Below are 19,327 nucleotides of genomic sequence, written 5' to 3'. Positions count from 1 at the left end.
CATTCCATAAAAATTTAGAGGTTAGAACGTCAAGTTCATGAAAGAAGGAATCCGATAGCTTCACCGGGAGCATAGAGGACACAAAGTTAACAGTAGGTGTAATCATCATTTTAAGGGTCTGGAGGCGACCCCACCAGGAGATGTGTTTCGGGGACCAAGTGTCCAAAAGACGACGTACTTTAAGAATAGTCTGGGATTCATTATAAGTAATTGTAGCATATAAGGTCGAACAAAAATAGATACCCAAATATTTTAATTGTTTAGACTGCCATTTAAAACCAGCAGAACCCATATGCGTAGAAAAACAGTAGGCATTTAATGGGAACATTTCAGTCTTATCCCTATTTAAGGTGTATCCTGAGACCTTCGAAAAAAGGGAAATCGTATCCGAGATAGCAGGAATAGCCAAGGCAATATCTTCTGAAAAAATGAGGACATCATCCGCATACGCAGCAGTTTTAATACAATGAGGACCAAAAGAAAAACCTTTGATGTCTGGGTGTAACTCAATCAACCTGAGGAGAGGGTCAATGGACAATAAAAACAAAAGTGGAGATAAAGGACAACCTTGTCGAGTGCCTTGGCGAAGATTAAAAAAGGACAACGTAGCACCGTTGACTCTTATGTTAGCTCTAGGTTGAGAGTAGAGAGCCATGACCATATTAATAAAGGAGTCTCCAAGATTATGAGCACACAAGACAGCACGAAGAAAAGGCCAAGAAACCTTGTCGAAGGCTTTTTCTGCATCAAGAGCTAGGGCCGCGGCTGGGAGATGAGAACGTTTATCTGAACCGAGAATATGGCAAAAGGTACGTATATTATCACGCGCAAGACGGCCTTTTACAAAACCCGTTTGAGAGGGATGTACCAGTTTAGGAATAAAGGATTCTAATCTCTTGGCTAAGATTTTAGCAAAAATTTTAGCCTCCATGTTAAGAAGGGAAATAGGACGAAAGTTTTTTGGATCTGAATGATCCTTTCCCTCTTTTGGAATTACTACAATGGTAGCATCAGCCGCCGTGCCAGACACAGACCCATCCTTAATGAAAGCGTCAAAGACCGATTGAAGCTTGGGAACAATCACAGGAAGAAAAGTCTTATAAAACAGAATAGGGTAACCATCAGGTCCTGGAGCTTTGCGTGGCTTTAATTGCGGCAATGATTTCTTCAGGAGTAATCGGACCACTTAAAAAATTGCTATCTTCCCCGGATACCGCCTGCACCGGGACAGACTTCAAGAAGTCCTGACACTGCTCAAAAGAGGCCTGATTAGAAGGGGTATATAAATTATTATAGAACTCACGAAAGACTTCAAGAATTTCCTCAGTCTGAAATTTTTTAGAACCAAGGTGAGCGTTAATAGAAGAGATTTGAGAAGACTTGAAGGAAGAATCCTGAAATTTTAATGTAGCCGCAAGAATTTTCCCAGCCCGATTTTTGAACAACAGCCTTTTAGATTTCTGAGCCTGAACTCCAATATGGGCTCTTTTGGTTACTATAGTGTTATATGTGTATTTTAACTGCTTGATGGACTGTAAGCAAGATTTATCCTTAGACTGTCGAAAGGTAGATTCCAGCTTTTTTATTTCAGTTGCGAGATCTGTAAGTTCTTTTTTAAGAGCCGCATTCCTCCTTGACATACATTTAATGACCTGGCCACGGAAAGTGCATTTAAACGAATCCCAAAGGACAATTGGGGAAGAAACTGAGCCTTCATTCTCAAGGAAAAAGGTTTCGATTGCACTAGAGAACTCATCAATCTGAGAAGTATCATGCAAAATTTCTGTATTTAATCTCCAGGAGCGAGCTCTTGATTTAGGGGCAAAGGACAACAATGTAAAAGTAACCGCGGCATGATCAGAAATCAGAATAGGATGAATAAGCGGAGAGGAGGAAGACGAAACAAGAGAGGAGTGAACCAATAAATAATCAATACGAGAAAAGATAGAATGAGGTGAAGAAAAGAAGGAAAAATCACTACCAGTAGGGTTGTGAAGACGCCACACATCCTGAAGATGATTAATGGAACACATGTTAAGCATTTGTTTATGGGATTTTGGAGGGCGAAATTGAAAAGCGGAATTCCTATCTAGAATGGGATCCATTGGTAAATTAAAATCCCCACCAACCATAATATTCCCAGAATGAGGTGTGTCATTTAATTTTTTGGTAACCGTCTTCCAAAAGGACGGATCATCCTTGTTAGGGGCGTAAATGTTCATAATGTAAAGATCAGCATTACCATCAGACAACTTAGTTAATAGCCACCGACCCTCAGTATCGTGCTCAGAAGAGATTATGGATAAACCGGAATTTTTGGAAATTAAAGTAATGACTCCATTTCGTTTGCCACAAGCATCGGAACAGACAACATCTGAAACCCATTCTTTCTTTAGGAATAGCGCCTCTCTGGTAGAAATCTTTGTTTCCTGAAAAAGGACTAGATCCGAGGAGAGAGATTTGCAATAATCTAAGATTTTTGACCGTTTCACTGGATGATTTAAACCCTTAACATTAAGGGACAACACATTCAAGCCTGGCATAGACAGAAATTAAAAAAAAAAATAAATAAATAAATAAATAACATAATCCATAGATGGCAAACAGAAAGCAAGCCGCACGAATACAGGCATCCAGACTTCAAACATTAACGTCGCAGCGGGAGAGTCCATGAGGGAAATCCGAAAGAAGAAAAAAGACAACAGAGGAGAAGAAAGAAGAGAGAAAAGAAACAGCAGGGGAGGTCTGAAAAAGACCAAATTCATACCAGGGGGAACGTGGGAAGGCGAGCAAGGGGACCATCATGAGGAATGATTATAATTGATATGAACAACCCCAAAACAGTATACAACTGAATATACGTAATTAGGAGATAGGAACAACTGCAACATAAACCAATAACAGTAGAGTAGTACAAAAACAATTCATCCATGAATTTATAAAGAGAATACGCATATATCAAGTGAATTCACAAAGAGCATATAAAGTAATCAAAAAAAGAGAAATAGATGGAAAAGAGAGAGAAATCTAGCAAAAGAAATGCAATAGCAAGTCGCAATTATAGTAATACCTTAGCAGAAGGAAGAAAACAGCAAGAACACAGCATAAAAGTAGACGAAAAGTAGAATAAATAGAAGAAAAACATAATTACAAGAAGACTACAGGGTGTAGCAGAAAGAAAAGAGATGAAATACATTAGAGCAAGGCACTGAAGCAGGAGGCCAATCTATCAAATAAGGAAGCACTACCCTAGATAAATACAAGGAACTATATCATAACGAGGATAAATATGAAAAAAACGCAAGATAAGCAAACAATCAATTGGCTTTAAATATAGAGAACTTTGCATAATAATTGACACGAAAGTGCAGAAACATATCAGAAATATAGGAAGAGAGAAGAGGGTAAAGAAGAGACTAAAAAGTGTAATAAAACTAGACTAGCTTATTATACAGTATAAGAGAAGTGCACAGATTTGCAATAGCCTAGCACCAATACAAGGAAATAGTAAATAGCTGAGAAGCAGAACAAGCAATGAAACAGCAATGGAAGTATATAGTAAACCTAAATATACAATACATATTTAAAGATACTTGTAATCAATGAATTGACATGCAAAAGGTATATAAACTCCGTTAGAAGTAACCAGGGAGAACAGGAAGGAACAATAAAAGATAAGAAAGTCCTATATGATATGCAGACAAATTAATAGTAAAACATAAAAGTGATGCAATATCTGAGACCTCATAGAAAAGATCATGTAAGACCAGTAAAGCAGTCCAAGCATTAAAACAATAACTAGGTAAGCATATAAATAAATGCAAGGTACAATAATCATAGCATGGTGAGAGCAGCTAAACGCAACTATAGAAAATAGATAATAATGAGCCTATGACCAACGCTTGTATCATAATACGAAACAGAACCAGACAAATTGAAGTCAAAAAGACGAAAGACATACAAAAAGAATGGGCACACACGACGGAATATCAAGTACAAAGCAAGTGAGAAAGTAGACTACTCCAAAAACGATAAAGAAATAAACAATCTAAGGACGGGGATAGAGGAAAGAAGAAATATGAATACACATTGTAGCAACATAACCAAAATAAATAGACGCAAAAATGGTTACCGGGAAAAAGATCATACAGAAGCAGACTACTACTACAAAACGTAACAAGGAAACAGATATGTGATATGTCTAATATAGCAATGAGGAAGGAGAGAACGAAGACTAACAACACAAACCATAAGGAGGAAGAAAACCATGTCAAATGACAACATCATGAAGACGGGAAAAAGAGCACACCGACTACGAGAATAAAAACATCATCGAAAAAGGTGACTGACAACAACAGTCACAAAAGAAAGCCATATGCGCACCATCACCCACAGAGCACGCAGGTCCAAAAGGTAAACTCAATAGACCCGGAAAAAACAGAGAAAAGACAAGGAAGACAAAGAGTCACATCAAGTGCCAGAAGCACCAGGCAGACGCGAAGCCTCCATTTGAAGTTCCATCTGTAGCTCCATCTGATTGTCTAAAAAAGAGGCCAAGTCAGCAGGTTCATCGAAGATTCGAGAGCGACCTTTGAAGGTAATGCGAAATTTGGAAGGGCCAGAGAAGGAGAAAGGGATATTCATTTCAGATAGACGCTTTCGAAGATTAAGAAAACCTTTCCTTCTTATCACAGTGTCTCTTGCAAAGTCTTGAGAAATCGAAATACGGTGTCCTTCCCAAGAAAGAACTTTAATCTTCCGCATATGAGCCAAAATTTGTTCCGTGTGCTGATGACGCAATGGTTTAAAAATGACAGCCCGTGGTTGCGTAGCAGATTTAGAACGGAAAGTGGGGACACGATGTGCCCGTTCCAGCTCAAAGTCTTTTTGAAATGAAATTTGCAGAGTAGAAGGCAACCATTGGTATAAGAAGTCAATCATAGACGGAGCACCTTTCTCGGCTTCTTCAGGAAGGCCAAAAATGCGGAGGTTGGATCTACGGTTACGGTCCTCCTGCTCAGTTAGATCCCTCCGCAAAGCCGCCATTGAGCGCTCGAATTGTACAAGAGATCTAGACTGCTTCTGCAGAGTATCCTCAGCGCCACTAATGCGTGTCTCCGTGGCAGAGACACGAATGGAGAGAGCCTTAAGATCATTTCTGATGGCTGATACCTCCACCTGCAGTAAGTCTGTATTAGTTTTAGTAGACTGCGCAATGTCATTCACGTCATTGAGACGTGTCAGAATAGCCTCCAGAGTAGAATTAGTATCTTTTTGAGAGGATTCAGGTGTAGGAGATAGTTGTTTAAGTCTCTTAAGAGAAGCTTTCGACTCCTTTGCATCTTTAGCAGTCGGCGACAAGCCCATATTTGCTGCCATAGAGCCTCCCAAACAAAAGTAGAAGAGACAAACACTTCAGAGAGCTAAGGAAAATCCCAAAGCCCGAGGATAATGATTCACTCAGGAGGCAGGGAAAAAAAAAGAAGAAAAATAGTAAAAATATGCAAGCACACCTCTTGCAGGTAAAGCAGGGTATTAAAGAGCAGTTAATAGCTGTGGAAGGCACTGAAGACGCTCAGAATAGCGTAGGGTAAAATGCAACAAGATTATATTTTAAGGCACCACAGCATGAAAAACGGAAAACGAAGGCTCTATAAGCTGGTAGGGGTTAATAGTAGTCACCAACACCTATTTGCGGGCATTTCGTAGAGCTTCGTAGCCATAGTAGCTCCTTTGCTGAGGAGACTCGGAACTGCGTGTAAATGCGACCCAAAATGGCGGCCGCCCACAGAAACACCGAGCGTCACCTTAAATCGTGAGAAGAGCAGTCATCATTAGGTCCTGGGCACAGGAAGGACGTTCGGCCGGCACACGGCACCTTCCGACACAAGAGGCTCCGTTTGTTGCGAGTATGGGGTCCCTGGAAGCGGAGACGAACCTCCGACGGCCCTCACTCGTCCCGGAGCTCAAGCGCGAACCGCCATTCCAAAGCGGCGCGCAAGCCACGCCCCTCGGCACCTTCGGATTTTCTAAAGGTGAGAAATCTGTGGTTAGATTATCTACCATTAGGAGTACTACTGAAGGTAAGTAGATTGTTTTTTGCTTCCATGAGATGACAACGTTTTTTTAACTTTTCCAAATTGTATCTAATTCTCAAACAATCCCTAGAGTTTCCTGGAAATGAAAATGTGTGATAAATATTAGGCCATATTCACGTTTGCAAAGTATATGCAGATGGATTTTACACTTTTTTGAAAATTCTGCATGAGGATATCTGACATAAATTTTACTTAGTGCATTTCACTTTTTCTTCCCATGAAGAAACGTCTTCCCCTAAACACCATTAAAAATGGGAATGCTTCTGTCCCACTGGCAGCCTGAAAAGGCACTTAATTCAGCATTTGACAGACAGAGTTAATATGAATAGGATTCTATGGTGGTAAACTATTTGCAGGAAATATGTGAATATTGAATTATTCCCCTACTCTCGAAAAAGGAACTTCTCAAGAGTGCCCAAAGACAACCTCTGTCCCTACCTTAGAGGCACAAGAAAATCTATTAAGGGTTTGCACTTTGCAAGGAGACGAATTTTCCAAATCCCATCAAGATTCGTAATATACCTATACAATGTCTTCTTGTTAACTTAAGCTGAATTTGTTGTTTAAAAGGATTTGTGATTCATGCCCAGACACTTTGCAAAGATATACACATACAAACATTTAACCTTCAGAATCTCATTTATGGTGTGAACCAATTAGAATTTGTCTTTATATATTCTAGGACCAAAGATGACAGGTGTGGAGTGTGTAGAAGGAATGGCTGTTGGTCTTTATGAAGAACTCTTTGCTGTCATCGTGTCTCTCATCAACAGGTAAAATGATGGTGTGTGGGATCTTGGCTTCCAGGTTTTGGTTCAGAACAAGAGGATGGTAAACATCAATGTACTATGCCTTCTACTTAGAGACATATTTGCAGAATACAAATGTTCAATTATTTATATAGTCACAACCATTTTTCCTGGTTGTTCTTGTTGCTAAATCAAACAGTGACCTCAGTCATTTTCTCAGCAAGCTGAGTGGATCAAAGAAACTCTAAAGCTGCACACCTCTGACCACACGAAGACAAGTGCTGGTGTGGACCAGTCATGTGATTAACCCACCAAACAGCTGTGCAGTTAATGAGTGCTCTCCTCATCTTCCCACCAAGCACTGATTTCAAACACTGCAAATCCAATTGCTTCCCACTGGATGAAGCTGAGTGCTGAAGGGTCTGATATCACAATCGACCACACCCCCTAAGCAAACTCAGCTTGTCAGTGAACTTCCCTAGCTTCCTTAGAAACAAAATACTTCAAAAACACTGAAAACCTAACTTTGTCTTGTTTTGTGGAGTTAGCCTGTGGCTGATCTCTCAGGCCCCAAAAGGTGAATACTACATTTTTGGAAAAAACAGGGAAACTTGCAGTTGTCTCTCACTCTACTCCTACTGAGTTAGTCTCGAATAAAAGGCATTGTTGTGAGTCAGACAACCATGCCAGACAAACTCTCATCAAAAGATGTTATACATGGAGACCAACCCATCACCCCGAAATAACTAAGTACACAATGGTTGGCATTTTGCTAATCGATTATTTATCGTACACTGTTTGTCTGCAACTCATGTCAATTTAATGATTGCAAGTATTATGAGCAGCACAGCACTTACTATGCAAACTAGGTCAAAGATCAAATATATCTCAATCATATTTCATCACACAACCCTGTCCCATTATTTTTTCAGAAGCTGGTTATAATCTTGGTTAGTTAAATCTTAACTAATAAGCCAATATGCCATGTCATGCAATACCTCCCGGAATTTCTTTCTTATGGTGCCTTCAGACCCAAAGGCAGAACTCCAAAGTTCAGCACTTCTTCCAGCACATGATCCATGTGTCTAACCCCACACTTGTACCAATATTTTATATTCAATGGAGTTAGGAGGGGTCATCTCATGCTCAGCTTTTTCATTATAAGGTATATTTGAAGAATGCTATTTGTTCAGAAATTGTAAGTGCACCACAGATGATGAAATAATCTCTGCAAAACGCAGCACACAACCCAGAAAGGCGATGGTTCCAAATGGCCTCCCAATAGAGTTATTCAAAATAACGGCTGCCAAGTGGCACCCCTTTGTGCCAAATGTACCTAAAAAGCAGGCCTACTTCAACAGAATAGAGTGGGAAGTTAGGACCCAATTTTGGGACAGGAGGTTCCCCACGCATTGCAGCTCATAAACTTGTCACAGGATGGTATGACAAAGGGCTAGTTCTGCCCAGGTTCAAGCATATTACTGGGCAGCTCAGCTGTCACTTCCAATCAATGGGTATATCACATACACGACGATGTCATATGGGTAGATGGCTGATGGGCCCTGGAAGCTATAGAACGGCTCTATACACGAACCTGAAACACCAATACCTCACAGGCCTATCGGCCCAAACAGTAGCCCTGTGGCATCGAGTGACAAAGAAACTGAGATGGAATAACAGGTTGACACAAGCTATGCCCCTATGGGAGGCCAAGAATTTGGGTAGACTCAGCTCATGCCCAGGTGTTGACAAATTGGACATCATTGGTATATTAAGGGTGAGTGACCTATGGACAAGGGGAAACAAAGTCCCATTCTCTGATTTGCAGAAAGCATACAAAATATCAGATGCCGAGATATTTAGATACCTACAAATACGGCATGCTCTGATGGCAATCATTCCAACTGACGAAGATCTACCAGAGGCCTCTCCTCTGGAAGATAGACTTGTGACAGTATATATGGACTGAAGAGCCTTTTCCATGACATATCAAAGAATAATCAATAACTTACCTGACTCCCTTCTACTTCTTTGCGAACTTTGGCAGGCAGATCTAGGGTACCTGGAAAAGAGGACTGGCAGGATGCACTCTCCTCCCCACTTGAAGTAGCCATATCACCGACTAAGATGGATTCAGCAAAAAATACTCCGCAGATCATATTTCTCCTGTGGCATTTTGGTCAAAATGGGAAGGAGAGATAAAGAAATGTGTGGAAGGCTGTGTGGGCAGGAATGGTACGTTCTATCATACACTGTGGGAATGTCCAGCTGTCAAATTATATTGGGAGGCGGTGGTGCCACAAATGCAAAATGTAAGTGGCAGGGAACTTCATCCGTCACCTTAACTTTGTGTACTCAGTGTATGTGAGGCAACAGACATTACCCACATGGAACAACTTTGGATCTCTACGGGATTGACAATTGCGAAATGAAATATAGCCAGGAAGTGGGAAGCGGAGGAGATGCTAACATTAGAGGAATGGACGAGACCTAGACTGGTGCGTGAAAGCAGAAACAGTGGTCTATTAAAGCAGAGGGTGCATTTTCTGCATGTTAGGCTTATCACTGAAGCATGACATGCAGCGGAAATCGCAAACATGGTATTACCAACACAATGGATACGCTCTTAAGAAACATCGGTCCACCAAAAACTTCGTACATACCCATGGCATTCACAAACCAATGAGGAAACATCATTCAACACACTAATTGTAATTGTAATTGCATTCAAACGATGCTCACTACCCCAATGAGGTGTTGCGTCACATTTCGTTACTTGTCTGTTTCACAAGGAAACCTCCATAAGAATTACAAATTATTTTGCAGTTGTTGTTACAGAAAGGTCATTTTAGGATTATGAACTCTTTTAAACTATTTGCTTCACAAAGAATTGCCAGTGTGGATTATTAATCATTTGCATATTTCAAGGACGTGTATTATCACGGAAGAATAGTTGTATGGTACTTTTACATCATAAATAGTGAATACATGTATGACTTGGGTAGAATTAAACATGCAATATTAAAAAAACATTTTCATTTTGCAGTTTTCACTGGTCATCTTGAATGTAAATCAAGAAAAAAATGTTACTTCTTAAGGTACCGCTTGTTAGCAAGCTTGTTATGATCCTGATTGCTAATCAGTTCGGCTCAGTTACTGTATCAGCAGATATGTAATCGACAATATTTCAAGGTAAAGCCTCAATGTTCGTACTATGAGGCCGATTAGGATTGCGTTTTTTCCGCATTCTCCGGGCCGGCGGAAGTGTCCGCCAGCCCGTAGGACGCGTAAAAACCCCTGCGGAGCCTTCAAAGACCCCCGCCAGATTAGGATGTCTGGGGGGTCAGGAAGACCGTCCGCAGCTTTTCCGCCGCGGTCGCCTTCCGACCGCGGCGGAAAAGCTCTAACATGGCTGGCGGTGTCTATTAGACACCGCCAGGCATATTAGGATGTTGGTGGTCCTATGCCTTTCCACGGCGGCATTTCCGCCGTGGAAAGGTATACGGTCTTTTCTTTGGGGGCCCATTGCGGGCCCCCAGGGGTGAAGGAGGGGTGGGGGTGCAAATGGCCTGCCTTTGAGTGCACAAAGCGGCAGGCACCGCGCGGTGCCTGACGCTTTGTGCATGCAAATGCACTTCTTTCATTTTTAACATTGCGGCGGGTGCTGCTTCAAGCAGCACCCGCCGCAATGTTAAAAATACAGGATGTGACCGCCAGGGTGGCGGTCACATCCTAATTTGCACGGAGGGACCGCCGCTGCCCCTGCGGACAGTCCCTCCTACTCTGGGGTGGCGGACGGACGCAGGTCCGTCCGCCATCTTAATCGGCCCCTTAATTTGTACTAAAGCACTCCTGTAGTGCAGATTATCCCTAGCTGTCCAGCCAGGTGTGTGATGGTGTGCAGTATTTCTGTTTCCCTCTCTTATTCCATTCCCATTTCTCCAGGCCAACTGTACAACTCCATGATAGTTTTGCAGAGTTGGCTGTGAGTTTGGCGAAGTTTGGAAACCACCGTTGGATGCAGATTAAGGGATCAGTATGGCCTGAAAGATTGCCTAGTCCACGTTATCTTTCAGACCCCAGTGACGGCTTTTTATATCAGCTTATCTCAAATCGTATATGTAATAACTGCATCTACAAGAAGGCAGTTCGGTGAAATCATAAAATTTGTTTCACAATATGTATTTATACAGATTAAACAACAAATCAGCCATCTGTTAAGACCTAATAAAAAATATGCAAGTCAGGCCCTATTCAGAACCCGAGTTATCAATTGGTGATCTATAACAGAATGTAAGTTTAGTGTGCAGTCATGTGCTCAAATATTAACCATCATACTCTTAGCACTGCCTGAGGGATATAATGGAGATTCTAAAACGTGTGCATTGTTCCTTAATCAGTGTTTATTTCTTTTTTTGTGCAAACCTAAAACATTTCTATCTAGCCTATATATATAATCTACCCTAGGTTTGCAATTTTATAGTATTCCATTAACATGATATAATAAATGTTTTGTATGTTTTCTCTGCCTGCTGTGAACGAATGCGGAAGCTGATTGATAGCAAATCGTCTGTTCTTTCTGTAGGAAACAAATTGTTAAATTTGAAACAAGGTCTCTAAGATTGAGTAAATTACATCACCACCTTTAATCGTCTAGTTATTGAAACTGCTTGGCTTGAAAAGGAGAGATCCACTTTATTTTATCAAAGGTTATGAAGTGAATTACATAGTGTACTAGCACTTGTGGTTAATCCTCCAACAAATTATGAAAGGCTAGAAGATTTCGTGGTACAGTGAGATCATCGTTTAGCTGAGAAAAGTTCTGGGAATAAAGATTGATACTAAAACGTTCATAGTACATACTAAAATTGAAAAGACTAGAAACATTGAAGTTCCAGAGCCCATGCAATTAGAGAGTGTCAAAGGTTCACTTTCTAAAAAGGAAATGAAAAGAAGACGTGTTCAAAATCTTTGTATGTATTGTGGTCAATCAGGGCATTTTGTAAAAGAGTGTCAGAGTAAACCCAATATTTTTAAAAGTATAATATTAGCAATCTCACAGGTAGGGAAGGTGCAGCAGATGTAAAAAGGGTCTGCCTCCTTGGGTGAAAAAACTAAGTCATTTGCAATATGGGTATTAAATACTGTGCAGTCTTTCATTGCTCAAATGATAGTTCCTATGAAAAGTACCTTGGGTGGGGGGCAAAAGAAAATTTGTTTCAGGACATTTAGATTCAGGATTTTCAGGAAATTACACAGACATTAAATATGCTCAATCTTTACAATTATCAATGGTGCAGAAAAAGATTCCTGAAGAGGTTAACACAGTGGATGGTTGTTGGAAATTTGCCATTTATGCCAAGGCTGTTTCTTAATTGTGTTTTTCCTGGGCACTACTTTTGCTGACTATAGAACTCTCTGCATTTTTGCTCTGCTAACCGATGGTAAATTGTTTGTGTTCCTCCTTTCAACACAGTGACTTGGTATACTCCTGTTTTGCATATTTTAACTTACCTAGAAGACCCTAGTAAATGCTACCAAGCTGTACAGAAATCCTTTAGGATAAATATCACAGGTGGACTGTAGCACCCATTGTGCCATCCACGTAAACATGATTACAGGCCTGCTCCCAATAGGCTGACTGTGCAGGTTTTAACTGCAAATTCAACCTGTCAAAATAACCCAATTTGACAGGCCTAAACCTTTCTTTTAAGTATTCATAAGTAACTGCAAAGTAGGCCTTGGTGCCCATAAATGCAAAAAGAACAAGTGATGGACAGAATGCAGAACAATGTCATACATTCACCCCAGTACAGAGATCTGGGCCTAAATCCATCGTTTTTTTGCTCACCATGCCATTCCAGTTTGGACCCAGCCATATGTATGTCCATCAATTGTTTCTTTTGCATTTGTTGCCCTAAGTGGGAAGGGTATGCCCAGACTAGGGTCCTGTGCTCACTACACCAGTGGATTCAAGCTAGCCTGGCTGATGAAGGGTGATGCCCTGAAATCGGTCGGTCCAGGGAGGACCTGGCTTGGCAGTTCAGTCTGGACTTTTCCTACAAGGAACAGGGTCAGACTGATTTGCATCTGGCTGTGTATAACCTGAGGTGGTGTCGTGAGCAAAAGAATGATGGATTTAACCCAGATCATTGTGACTGGGGGTGAATGCTTGCATTGTCCAGCATTCCGTCCATCAATTGTGTCTTTTGCATTTGTCGCCCTAAGTGGGTAGGGTATGCCCAGGTGTGGGTCCCTTGCTCATTCCACCAGTGGATTCAAGCTAGCCTGGCTGATGAAGGTTGATGCCCTGAAACTGGTCCCAGGATACTTGTTTCTGATCCAGGGAGGACCTGTCTTGGCAATTCGGTCTGGACTGTTCCCACAAGGAACATGGTCAAGACTGATTTGCATATGGCTGGGTCTAACCTCATGGGGTGTGATGAGCTAAAGAATGATGGATTTAACCCAGATCGTTGTGACTGGGGGTGAATGCTTGCATTGTCCAGCATTCCATCCATCAATTGTTTCTTTTGCATGTGTCGCCCTAAGTGGGAAGGGTATGCCCAGACATGGGTTCAGTGCTCTCTACACCACTGGATTCAAGCTAGCCTGGCTGATGAAGGGTGATGACCTGAAACCGGTCACAGGATGCTTGTTTCCGGTCCAGGGAGGACCTGGCTTGGCAGTTTGGTCTGGACTGTTCCCACAAGGAACAAGGTCAAGACTGATTTGCATATGGCTGGGTCTAACCTGGGGTGGTGTGGTGAGCAAAATAATTATGGATTTAACCCAGATAGTTGTGACTGGGGGTGAATTCTTGCATTGTCCAGCATTCCGCCCATCAATTGTTTCTTTTGCATTTGTCGCCCTAAGTCGGAAGTATATGCCCAGACTTGGGTCCCGTGCTCACTACACCACTGGATTCAAGCTACCCTGGCTGATGAAGGGTGATGCCCTCAAACCGGTCCCAGGATGCTGGTTTCTGGTCCAGGGAGGACTTGGCTTTGCAGTTCGGTCTGGACTGTTCCACAAGGAACTGGGTCAAGACTGATTTGCATATGACTGGGTCTAACTTGGGGTGGTGTGGTGAGCAAAAGAATTATGGATTTAACTCAGATAGTTGTGACTGTGGGTGAATACTTGCATTGTCCAGCATTCCGTCCATCAATTGTTTCTTTTACATTTGTCGCCCTAAGTGGGAAGGGTATGCCCAGACGTGGGTCCCGTGCTCACTACACCACTGGATTCAAGCTAGCCTGGCTGATGTAGGGTGATGCCCTGAAACCGGTCCCAGGATGCTTGTTTACGGTCCAGGGAAGACCTGGCTTGGCAGTTCAGTCTGGACTGTTCCCACAAGGAACAGGGTCAAGACTGATTTGCATATGGCTGGGTCTAACCAGGGGTGGTGTGGTTAGCAAAATAATGATGGATTTAACTCAGATCATTTTCATTGGGGGTGAATTCTTGCATTGTCCAGCATTCCGCCTATCAATATCAATTGTTTCTTTTGCATTTGTCACCCTAAGTGGGAAGGGTGTGCCCAGATGTGGGACCTGTGCCCACTACACCACTGGATTCAGCTATCCTGGCTGATGAAGGGTGATGCCCTGAAACCGATCCCAGGATGCTTGTTTCCGGTCCAGGGAGGACCTGCTTGGCAGTTCGGTCTGGACTGTTCCCACAAGAAATAGGGTGAAGACTGATTTGCATATGGCTGGGTCTAACCTGGGGTGGTGTGGTGAGCAAAAGAATGATGGAGTTAATCCAGATTGTTGTGACTGGAGGTGAATTCTTGCATTGTCCAGCATTCCGTCCATCAATTGTTTCTTTTGCTTTTGTCACCCTAAGTGGGAAGGGCATGCCTAGACGTGGGTCCCGTGCTCACTACACCACTGAATTCAAGCTAGCCTGGCTGATGAAGGGTGATGCCCTGAAACCGGTCCCAGAATGCTTGTTTCTGGTCCAGGAAGGACCTTGCTTGGCAGTTTAGTCTGGACTGTTCCCACAAGGAACAGGGCCAAGACTGATTTGCATATGGCTGGGTCTAACCTAGGGTGGTGTGTGTTAGCAAAATAATGATGGATTTAACCTAGATCATTGTGACTGGGGTTGAATTCTTGCATTGTCAAGCATTCCGTCCATCAATTGTTTCTTTTGCATTTGTCGCCCTAAGTGGGAAGGGTATGCCCATACGTGGGTCCCGTGCTCACTACACCCCTGGATTCAAGCTAGCCTGGATGATGAAGGGTGATGCCCTGAAACCGGTCCCAGGATGCTTCTTTCTGGTCCAGGGAGGACCTGGCTTGGCAGTTCAGTCTGGACTGTTCCCACAAGGAACAGGGTCAAGAATGATTTGCGTATGACTGGGTCTAACCTGGGGTGGGGTGGTGAGCAAAAGAATGATGGATTTAACCCAGATCGTTGTGACCGGGGATGAATGCTTGCATTGTCCAGCATTCCGTCCATCAATTGTTTCTTTTGCACCTGGTGCCCATAAGGCGGGGTGCATGGTATTTAAAAGTAGAACATAAAAAAGTTTCAAGTTAAACATGTGCTTTCAGTGATTATCCCAGCAAACCTATTTTCACCGTTGCAAGGCTGACTGTTCAGTCAGTCAGTCAGTCAATACATCTTTATTTCGGTTAATAAAAACCATAAAAGCAATGCAATACAAAAATTCATTACATACACACTATATACACATTAAAATTTGTACAGAAATAAGATATACACATGATTGCAGTTCAAAACAATCTAAAACAGTTAAAATCTTTGATGCAAAGAGAAAAGAGGCAAAATCTATGTAATGAATATAAAGGCCCAGCCCTATTTGCAAACAATCCTCATTCAGTTATGTGTCCTCTTGAAAGTGAATTCATTTGGGTGAGTCTAATTTTATTTATACGCGCTGCCGCTACCAAAAAACTGGCACACTATAAGTAACCTGCATAGAGTCAAGCATTTGTAAATGTAGGAGGGCAGGCCTCACCTGAACGAATTTTAGTTCCTTCAGAACAGGGTATAAAAATTTTTTACGGGCCACCAAATAGTGTTCGCAAAACATCACCAAGTGGAGAGTATCCTGTGTAGAGAAACTATCGCAGATGCAGGGTGGAGTATCTTCCGGGGTCCCCCACTTCAGATAGGTACCAAGTGTGAGGTGGATGAGGTTGAACCTGAATCTAACTAAAAGGAAACGATGGTAAGAGTTGGTCACGTACTTCAGATAAGGTTCCATGACTGGGGAGATCACAAGTTGATAGATTGATCTCACCGTAGGTTTCCTGAGTTCAACATCCTCCCTTTCTGACTCAAGTAATTTGAGGAAGTTGCGCTTAATCCACCCTACATCCTCATTCCTGAGACCCTGTGGTGATAGATACATTTCCGGACGCCCCAGCCTCACGCATGCCGCTCTAACATACGCAAGCCAGGGTATTCTATCCACTCTATCCAGGGCCATACAGTCCTTGAGTATTAGGTGGTTAAGCGTGATCTCCTCATTTAGCCAGATTTTAACCCATCGTAATAAAGGGGCGATCTTTAAGTGATCAGAAATATACCCCAAGCCTACTTCACAGTGGATAGAATATGTAGGGGATGATTGAGGGAGTGACAGAAGGGATCGTATGAACTTGTTTTATATAATTTGAATCCCTGTTGTTGGAACATAGCCCCAAATATCAGCCCCATATGATGCGATTGCTACGCACTTTGATTTATAGATGCGTAACATGGCATCCATGGGTCTTGCACCCAGTCTTTTGGAAAAGTTCACGAGGGCTGTGGTAGATCTTGCAACCACGTTACCCTTGAGTTTCAGCTGGGGGCCCCAATTCCCTCTATCATCAAATATAACCCCTAAATAACAAAAAAAAAGGGTACCCTTGAGATTGGTGTTACATTGCATCTAAAGGTTTTGATCTTCATGGTTTTCCTGCGTAAACCAGCCACCATTACGTGGAATTTCGAGGTGTTGATTTTTAAGTCTAAGGCCTCCATGAAGGAACCAAAATGATCTAACAATCTTTGTAATCCAGTACCAGTTCGGGCAAGTAGGACGGCGTTGTCCGCGTACAGGAGGACCGGTATAGCTGACCCTCCCATACACGGGACGTCCAGGGTGGCCAGATCTAGGGATTTACCCAAGGAATTAATATAGAGCGTAAATAGGAGAGGGGCTAGAATGCAACCTTGTCTGACCCCTCTTCTTGATCTAAATTGCTCGGTACATCTGCCCTCCCTTGTTACCCTAACAGAAGCCGACAAGTTCTGGTGAAGATCATTTAGAAAGTTAACCAACGTAGTGTCCAAGCCCATATCCCACAAAATAAACCATAATTTAGAACGATTGACCAAATCAAATGCGGAAGAAAGATCCATAAAACCCAAGTATAGAAGCCCCTCCTTCACCACTGTGTACTTGCTAATAATAAAATGAAGGTTTAGGTATTGGTCCATGGTCCCCCTGTGTGCCCTAAAACCGTACTGAAGATCGGAAAGAACCCCACTCCCCTCGAGCCAATCTCCCAATCTCTGTAAAATAACCCTGCCTAAGATCTTTACGGCAGAGTCCAGCAGGGAGATTGGCCTGTAGCAAGCGGGGTCCCCCCTGTTCCCTTTCTTGAAAATCGGAACAATAATGGAGGTTGACCAAGTAGATGGGGAGCCTGCGGTGGGTATTGCATTGAAAACATTTGTTAGAATTTTGGACCAGAATTGTGGATACAAGATGTAGAGATCTGCAGGGACCCCGTCAGGGCCAGGGGCCTTATGTTTGCCATTATCTTTAATCGCCTTTTCCACTTCAGAGGTGTTAAACTTAATGGACATATTGTTTCGAGGTACAACTAAGTCTGGGGGAGTAGGGACCCCTAGCTCAATGTCATAGATGTTTCTAAAGTGATTAAGCCAACTCTCATCTTCAATTACGCAGTCCATATCTGATTTCCCCTCCTCAGTGAAAAACGATTGATTGATGATAGCCCAACATTTTTTGCTGTCTCTCAACACATCTGCGGATTGAAGATGATCCCAGGCTTCTTTCTTAATTTGGTTCTTGCGATTTGCAAGTGCCAGTTTGTATTCCTTGCGAAGGTTCGCCACAGTTATCCTGTCCCTAGGTCTAAGTTTCAGCGCTTTAAGTATGGCACTATGGGCAAGTGAGCACTTTTTGTCGAACCATTTAAACACCTTCTCACAATGTGAGCCGTTTCTAGACTCCAAATTCTTGGAAATCCGTGAGCATATCTCTACATAGGCATCCACAACATCAGCCCCTGATGCAGTGGAGTCTAAGCAGACAGCCATATTATCCTTGGTTTCCTGTGCAAGTGTTTTAAAAAAGGTTTCTGGAATAACCTTCTCCCACTTTACCCTCCTGCCCTGCCCTCCAGTTGACAAGTCTCTTGAGGCCACCACGCTTGAGTTCCTCCCATGCAGGAAACTCTCAAGATCCATAGCCAATAAAACGGGGTTGTGGTCACTAAAAATTGCGGTCACTACACTATACTCCTGTGTTTTGGCTAGCACCCCAGGGGAAACAAAAATATAGTCGATGACTTTGTTTGCATCCCTCCCAATAAATGTAGGCGCTCTAGTCTCATCATTACCTAAACCTGGTTCGAATAAGTTTGAGTTGGCAAGGAGACTCTCAAGGGCATCACTCTCCTTACTATGTTCAAAATGGGGGATCCCCTCCACAGGCGATCCTCCGTGTACATCATTATAACAATCCCCCTCACAAGGGTGAATATTAAAATCTCCCATGATGATCAACTCTGGGACATAAGTGTGATCATGTTTGTAGACTGACAAAAAGTCTGCCAGGGCGGTCAATTGCTCGTTCTCAGATGAGCCCGCTCTGGAATTATAAAAATTAATAATTAGAAGTTTTTGTTGGTCCGGAATGGTCCATTCAATTATTAATGAATTCAGAGGGGTAGGATCGACTTTTTTAAAAACCCCAACCAGGTTAAGTGAGAACAGCGTAAGCAAGCCCCTTTAGCTCTTCCTACCCGCCCCGGTACTGCTGAGGTTGAGAAACTAAGAAAGCCATCTAATGAAAAACTGGGTGATGTATCCCATGTCTCTTGAAAGGCCAAAATGTCATACTGCTTAACAAAGCCCTGCCATAAAGGATCGGAGGTTTTTGCGCTTAGTCCAGCCACGTTCCAAGTAAGAATTTTGCAACATCGACTTATAATTTCTTTGTTTGTGTTTTTAGCTCCAGTTTGTAGTGGACTTCTGTTTCATTGGCTCTGATTACTGTGCAGTGCCAAGTTGATCCATTTTACATTTATTTCTGTGTTTCTTTCTACCTCTTTTTGCAAGGTGGGACATTCATTTTTTCCTGGAGATCTGCCAAGTGCGTTTCTTAGGACTGATAGAGACTTCATCCCTACCTTCATTTGTTTCAGTGGAGTGTCAACTCCTATAAAAGGACTAGGGTAAACCTCTGGAGTATGTTTGGTAAGT

At 42.4% G+C, this 19,327-nt stretch overlaps 1 protein-coding gene across 1 annotated transcript in view; it reads left to right on the top strand.

Moving 5' to 3' along the window:
• MYO18B (myosin XVIIIB) overlaps positions 1-19,327 on the top strand; it is a 1,710,199-nt gene that overhangs the window by 556,561 nt on the left and 1,134,311 nt on the right. Inside the window, exon 15 of the mRNA XM_078665559.1 lies at positions 6,781-6,871. Coding sequence (XP_078521685.1) covers positions 6,781-6,871 — 91 coding nt within the window. The remainder of the gene's footprint in view (positions 1-6,780; positions 6,872-19,327) is intronic.

Source organism: Lissotriton helveticus, chromosome 11, assembly GCF_964261635.1.
Source record: "Lissotriton helveticus chromosome 11, aLisHel1.1, whole genome shotgun sequence".
NCBI lineage: Eukaryota > Metazoa > Chordata > Amphibia > Caudata > Salamandridae > Lissotriton > Lissotriton helveticus.
The sequence above is the reverse complement of the archived record's forward strand: the minus strand, read 5'-3'. Positions and strand labels throughout refer to the sequence as shown.